This window comes from Gymnoscopelus braueri (assembly GCF_963280865.1).
Source record: "Gymnoscopelus braueri genome assembly, chromosome: 8".
Classification (NCBI taxonomy): Eukaryota; Metazoa; Chordata; class Actinopteri; order Myctophiformes; family Myctophidae; genus Gymnoscopelus; species Gymnoscopelus braueri.
The window spans coordinates 53,013,514-53,021,013 of record NC_137609.1 but is presented as its reverse complement, the minus strand read 5'-3'; the positions used below and the strand labels follow the sequence as shown (position 1 = coordinate 53,021,013).

The 7,500-nt window shown below is 43.0% G+C and overlaps 1 protein-coding gene across 3 annotated transcripts in view; it reads right to left on the bottom strand.

Annotated features, from left to right (window-relative positions):
• LOC308091058 (polypeptide N-acetylgalactosaminyltransferase 10-like) overlaps positions 1-7,500 on the bottom strand; it is a 99,099-nt gene that overhangs the window by 19,896 nt on the left and 71,703 nt on the right. For all 3 annotated transcript variants that reach the window (XR_013933658.1, XR_013933659.1, XM_080436364.1), the window contains exon 7: positions 5,862-5,979. Coding sequence is in view for 1 of the 3 variants with exons in the window: in XM_080436364.1 (XP_080292490.1) it covers positions 5,862-5,979 (118 nt within the window). In the remaining 2 variants the exon portion in view is untranslated. The remainder of the gene's footprint in view (positions 1-5,861; positions 5,980-7,500) is intronic.

Here is a 7,500-nt window from a genome sequence, read left to right as displayed (position 1 = left end):
CAAAAACATATTCAGAGATTTACTGGCAGTGCTCAGTGGTTAGCCACGATTAGTTGCGCGCGCACACACACACACACACACACACACACACACACACACACACACACACACACACACACACACACACACACACACACACACACACACACACACACACACAGCCTAGTCTACTAGGTAGCACAGCCCTAAAAAAATATGAACCCAACAAATGACGTCTGATTTATATACATTTTCGCCAGACCCAAGGGGTCGGGCTTACATGAGGCTTTGTATCTGTTTCGTCCATACATGGGCAGGGGTCATTTGTCCTCCGGCCCCAGCCAAAAAAAAATGGTGTCGTCCCCTTTCGTCACAAACTATTCATGACATCATGAACTTCAGTTATAAAGTGGTTTGTAGGTGTGTTACATACTAGGACTTCATTTTGGGTCTGGCAGAACCAGGTCTCCTGGTCTTGTTTCTACATTGTTATGTTTTATTCAGAGAGAGACAAGAAATGCAGACAGACAGCAGGGGAAAGACAGAAAACTGTTTCCCTGCTGGGAGTGGAAGCGCAATAATAACATTATGTACACAGTCTTGTACCTTCGCTTATGTAGAATATATAGACCCCTTAACAGACGACGTCACACTGGTTGCAAGCGTCATGCCGCGCAAGCGTCAAACCCATTCTATCAGGTCTCGCTAGGGCGCGCAGCACTAGCCAACACACAAGAGGGGGTTGGGGTGTGCTGAAACCAGCTGAAACCAGCTGAAACCAGCGCACCCCGAAACAACAGGTTGAGAATTGATTGCATGAAACAATCACCTGTGCATCCATGTTGGTAAACAAATAATTGGTCTATATAATTTTTTTGTTTGTTTGTTTGTTTGTTTCCCAAAAAGTGTATGTAGTAAATAAATGGGAAACTTAACAATTCACTTCCTAAGGACCAAAAAGTGGGCGGTCCCTGTTGAGCTCCATTCCTTTCCAGAAGGGTCGGCAGCATGTTCTAACCTCCCGGCAGGTTGTCATGATGCCTCCACAGTGGATGTGAATCCAGTCTAATGTAATTACACAGCAGTGGCCTTTGTGACTTAATGAAGTGAGACGGCACAAGTCCTGACTCTTTAAAACCACAATTGAATTATTGTGACAAGCGTTCCCAACTGCCTCCCAAGCAGCATGAGAGGACGAAGAGGAGAGACGAGTCTTCTTCTTTTTCATTTTTTTTAACACATCGGGTGCCAAACACGGTCTGAACCGTGTTTTCACAGAGTAGCGCTTCGGTGCCGAACACGGTCTGAACCGTGTTTTCAGTCTCTTTTATTTTTTTCGTTTTTTTTTCCACACGGGAGGGGCTGGAGCAGCTCTGGAATCACCCGCGGTGTTTCTGCGAAGGAAGGGCCTTATAGATCACCGTGCCAAAAAACATGGCTCCCCATCCGCTTCCGTTCTATCTCCTTCTCTAAAACCCCTATAACTCTGAAACTTTTTTACGTTGAGGAAAACGACTCATTTTGTATGCGCTATCGCTCCGCCGATGTGACCCGCGGTAAAGATGTTATCGTTCCAGGCGTTAGCCAGGACCATCGTGCAAAATGCACGCATGCTTCGTTTCACATGGATCGCTCGTCGTGGAGTCTGCAGCTTAAACAGCGCCGCGCAGCTTAACTCTCTCAGTGCCACACAACAAGATATCCAGAGTTTTTTTCCGAATGCCCTCAGTGCCAAGAACGAAAAATCCCCAGTTAAAAAAAAAAAAACGAAATATTTTTCTTTTTTTGTGAAATGTGAAAAAGGCTGTATCTCGCTTCCTAAGCACATTTTTTTTTACTTTGAAAAAAATTGCTGGCACAGTATGAACATATTTTTTTATTTAATTGGCACTGAGAGAGTTAACGGTGACATTTCTGGCACCGAACGTAATCTGTTATTATAAAATTCTGGCACCGAATGTGTTCATTTAGAGTAGAGCCAGTAATCTTTTACCCCTTTTTCTCCCCAGTCATCATGCCAATTGATTCCACCCCACACACATTTCTGTGTCGTCACTGCTTTTGTATCCTACTAGCCTCGATCTCCAGGCTTTTATTGTTTAGTTTTGCTAAAAAATAAAAGCCTGGACCAGCGTGTGTCGGTGTACCCGGTGGTATAGGAAGTGTTTCATTTCCCCCAACCAACCAGAGTGCAGTGGGCGTCGCTCGTAATGTTGTGTTGACGGGGGCGGGGGGCTGACGGACAGATCGGTGAACCAATGGGATCGGGCGCATTCTCTCCGCGCTGATTTTAAACCCGCCCCCTCTGTACACGAAAGCAGGAAGTATCCTACTGACTCACCTGCCAGTGAGGAGCCCCCACCGGGAGGACGTAGAGCCTTCGTCCAACTCCTCCCGCCCAACACTCCCCGCCGACAGGCGCCGCCCAGGGTTGCCAGATCTGCACAGCGCGTCGCATCGCGACGCGTTGTGAGCTTGTAGATCTGCTGTTTTCAAATAGCTGATGTATATGTTAAAGTGCTCATGTGGCCCATAGTCGCTTCTTTTGGGCTGGTTTTCCTAGACCTGGTTGCTTGTTTCTCTCACAGAATCTGGCAACACTGCCCCCCAGCCCGTAGGAGTACGTGCAGTGACAGATATCACCCTCCCCGATGGCCGGTGGTGTTTGAAGTGCTGGGAGCTGATGGTAAGTACTGTGAACGTATACAGCAGTAGGCGTGGCACTCCACCTTCAGCAATCCATCTCCCAACGCATTGTAAGCGTTGATCTAACGCATACATGGGTAACTGGCGGCCCGGGGGGCCACACGCGGCCCCCACCTCAAAAAACTTTTGGTCATTTTATCATCTACTCAGGCCTTTGTGAACCCCCCAGACAGTTTTTAAGTTGCTTGATTCACTATTTAGATATTTGATATTCATTTTATCAGACCAACCCCCTTCCTATACAAACCCATTGTAACTTCAAACTCCATTTTAACCATGTTAGATTGATCAAAAACACCCGTCCTTGGTTCTGGTGACTCATCCTGCCCTCCTAATGTGTGAGGGGGCCGTGTTTTTCCAATTACATTTTTCATTTATTTTATTTAAATGTTTTATTGTATTTTATTTTTTTCATTTTCAAAATAAAATATTAAAAATAAATGAAAAAAGTAATTGAAAAAACAAGGCCCCCTCACACATTAGGAGGGCAGGATGAGTCACCAGAACCAAGGACGGGTGTTCTTGATGAATCTATCAAGGTTAAAATGAAGTTTGAATTTACAATGGGTTTGTATAGGAAGGGGGCGTGTCTGATAAAATGAATATCAAATATCTAAATAATGAATCAAGCAACTTAAAAACTGTCTGGGGGGTTCACAAAGGCCTGAGTAGATGATAAAATGACCAAAAGTTTTTTGGAAAGTGAAATATCCCTTTAATGCGGCCGCAGGTTAATATCGGGAAACTGACATATTATTGATTTCAGCTGTTTACAATTCCAAACGTGCAAACATGACCCGCTTTAATGACTTCAGTCTATATTAGTAGCTTAATGACTAGTATTAACATTCTATTGTCTTTTTTATGTCCAATGTATTTGTATTTAAGTTCAAGTTAACATAAGTATAACTAAATGCATTTGAAATTAACTCATTGGCCGCCATTATCGCATTAATGCGATCTAATAAATAGCGCGCCTGGCCGCCAGGATCGCATTAATGCGATCTATGGTCTTTATTGATCTTTATGCTCTGATCACGCTATTCTGTTATGAATCAGGCTAAGTTTCAGGTTCCACTTACTTCAACCACCACTGCATCCGGTTTCATGACTTGGGTTCCGTTTCCGGTTTTACATTTTTCCCCCCAGTCATTTTCGACCATAATAGGGAAACAAACGGTTTTTCACACGCTATATAAAACGATCGGAGACCTCCCCTCCTATAATCTATGGTCTGGGTGACGAACAGTCATCCCCGTTGTGTATCACATCGTAATTTTCGCCGATCACAGAATCTGAGACATTTCACTTCCGGTTCATGTGTTTGACTGTGTGAGTGGGTGTGGGGGGGGGGCGAGTGTGATCGAGAGGCGATCAAGCTGGTATGTGCTGCTCTCTAGTGGTGGAACGATCAAAACGATTCAACTGTCCAGCTAGACTTTCTATATGTAAATTAAATAACAAAATAACGAAACAAAAAAACACAAAAATCGCTGGCAAGGGCTGCTATGAACGAGGTTTTAACTCTGGCAGTCAATGAGTTAAATACAAATGTTACTTTTCAGGATTCCAATAAAAAAATATCCCCAAAAAAAGCAGGATCCCAATTCAAAAATAGGAAAAATAGCAGATCTACAAGTTCAAAACTGCGACGCGTTTTGAGCTTGTAGATCGGATTTTTCAGGGTATCGGCTATTTTTGCTATCGGCTATTTTTGCTACTTTTGTGTGACATAGTATGGCGAAGTACGGCATTAATTTACGAAAAAAGTTAAAATACCCGACAGTATATGCAATGTCTCTGGAGTGAGTGTGGAAATATAGTGGCCCTCTCCATTATCAAAGTTGCATCACCCCCGATCTAACGCATCGTAAGCGCTCTCTCTGCTGATACAGACAATAAGCCTCTCCGACCTACTTACTTACGTAAGAGACACATACTAACAGACCGCCTTCGTCATGCTACTCTGTGCACTAGCAGGCTGTCACATGCATAATGTTTATATGAGACACAGAGAGAGAGAGGTTCAGTGGAGGACAGTGGGGGAATGGGAGAATGTACAATTAGCATAATTGTACATTCAGCATAATTATTGTGTTTTATAGAATAATTCATAGTGAGGTGCATATCGATCTGATCTGATCTAATGTAATATAAACTAATATAATCTGATCTATCTGAATCTGAATCTAATCAGTGTTTTATGAGTGTGATCGATGTGCAAATGGCCTCACCTTACTCTGAGAGTCTGAGAGGGAGTTAGTTAAATCCATTTACTAACTAATGGATTTGGTGTGTGTGTGTGTGTGTGTGTGTGTGTGTGTGTGTGTGTGTGTGGGGGTGTGTGTGTGTGTGTGTGGGTGTGTGGGTGTGTGGTGTGTGTGTGTGTGTGTGTGTGTGTGTGTGTGTGTGTGCGTGCGTGCGTGCGTGCGTGCGTGCGTGCGTGCGTGCGTGCGTGCGTGCGTGCGTGCGTGCGTGCGTGCGTGCGTGCGTGCGTGCGTGCGTGCGTGCTCATTTGAAATGAATTTGACATGGCCAGAGTTTGGCGTGAAAGAACTATGCGATCTGCAGAGAAAAGTTATGTTTTCAATGCCAGGTGGATGTATATGGATGGATATAATAATACTATTACGAAAGCTTTGAAAGCTTAATATGTGCAGTCCTTTTAACAGCACATGTGAATGGATATAAGATATAAACAACATGGGCTTGAAACAGATTCCATGGATACCATTTCTTACACCACACAAACCAAACCAAAGAGTAGAATTAAACGGTATCAAAGCTGTTGGACTGATTGGTGTAACAGCACAATGTTATTATGTGTTAAATATGTACAGCATGCATGAGATATTGTTCTGAAGTGCACATTCTATTCTATTGGTGTCATGGTGTGTGGTGATACAGTTCTAGGGGTAGTATTGTATTGTATTGTATTGTACTGTACAGTACTGTACAATACTGTACTGTACTGTACTGTACTGTACTGTACTGTACTGTACTGTACTGTACTGTACTGTACTGTACTGTACTGTACTGTACTGTACTGTATTGTATTGCATTATATTGTATTGTATTGTATTGTATTGTAGTAGTGTATTTGTATTGTAGTGCATTGCAGTACAGTGTCATGGTGTGTGGTGATTGTAGCAGTAAAATATGTGTTTAGTTTTTACCTTAAAGGAGATCTCATATTGTTCTCCTCCCCAGATCTCCAGACCCGTGTCATATCCTCCCAGCTCCCAAAACCACTTCCTGTCTACAGCGAAGAGTCCGCCTGCCATGACCGGAGACCTGGAGGACACACACACACACACACACACACACACACACACACACACACACACACACACACACACACACACACACACACACACACACACACACACACACACACACACACACACACACACACACACACACACACACACAGGGAAGTTAAAAAACTGTTTTAGAATCACTTCCTATTTCTTTCTTTCTTTTTTATTTTTCCTTTATTTATTCAGGGAAACCCATTGAGAGCAAGCTCTCTTTTTCAAGGACGCCCTGATAACAAACATTTGAATCACATTACAATGTCACAACTTTGACAATAAAGCAAAAAAAGAAAAGCAGAAGCATAAAACCAAAATAATCGCAAAAGGCGGTGAATCAGACAATACAGTGAGGACATGGATAACAACACAGAGATTTAAAATCAGATGCAAACTAGAAAAAGTGCTCCTCGGAGCACAGGTCTCCGCCAGGTCAGGTAGGTTATCGTGGCCTCCTGATGGCGCTATAATGTGAAAAGTGTGGCATTTCTTCTTAGGCCTTTGATGGCAATCGGACACTGCATTCATGATTTGAGGCATTTTGTTCCAAAAATGTGTTTTGCTAAATTAGACCTGCTGGTGGCGCTATAACAGGGCAATGTGGAAGGGTGGCATTTCTTCCTCATTGTAGTGCAAATGTTTGTGCATGTTTCACTGCAATCGGACCCTGCGTTCATGATTTGCGGCATTTTGTTGAAAACGGGCCACTCCTGCAAGCTTTAGATGTCAATCTTAGCCAATCAGGATGGAATATGAAAACTCTAACAGATCCATCTTGATCACATGACTATAGAGATCATGTGTACCAATTTGTGTGAGATTTAGATACAATCTGAAGGAGTAATATCCAAAAATGTGTTTTACATAAGTCAGCCTCCTGGTGGCGCTATAAAAGGCAGATGTGAAAAATGCAGGGCAAGGGTTTTTCCTTGGCCTCTAGGGAGTGCACATACAAAGTTTTACACAGATCGGTGCAATTATAGGTAAAAACACAAATCGGCCTGTTATAGCGCCACCATGAGGCTGATTTGAAAATTTGGAATGGAATTTCTTCCTCGGCCTAGTGGGAATGTGTGTGCAAAATTTCACGGAAAATGCATGCTGTGTTCATGATTTGAAGCATTTTGTTGCTCTCTACGAACTGCGAGAGATGGCCAACCCACTTTATCATATAAAATACAGTGATGGGTGAGATAATCATCACCAGTAATAAAACGCAAAGCACTGTGGTAGACTGCACCCAGTGGCTTCAGTGTGGAGAGTGAAGCATGCATATACAGTGTATCCCCATAATCAAATACAGACATTATTACAGATTGAACAATAGTCTTTCTGCTGGTAAAAGAAAAATAAAAAATAAAAAAAAATGCTAGTTGCAGCTTTGTCAGTGATGCTACGACCACCATAGTCTGTCTGTCTGTCTGTCTGTCTGTGTGTTTGTCTGTCTGTCTGTCACACTAGTGTACTATTCAGCAATCTCTGAATGCTATATACGGTAGAG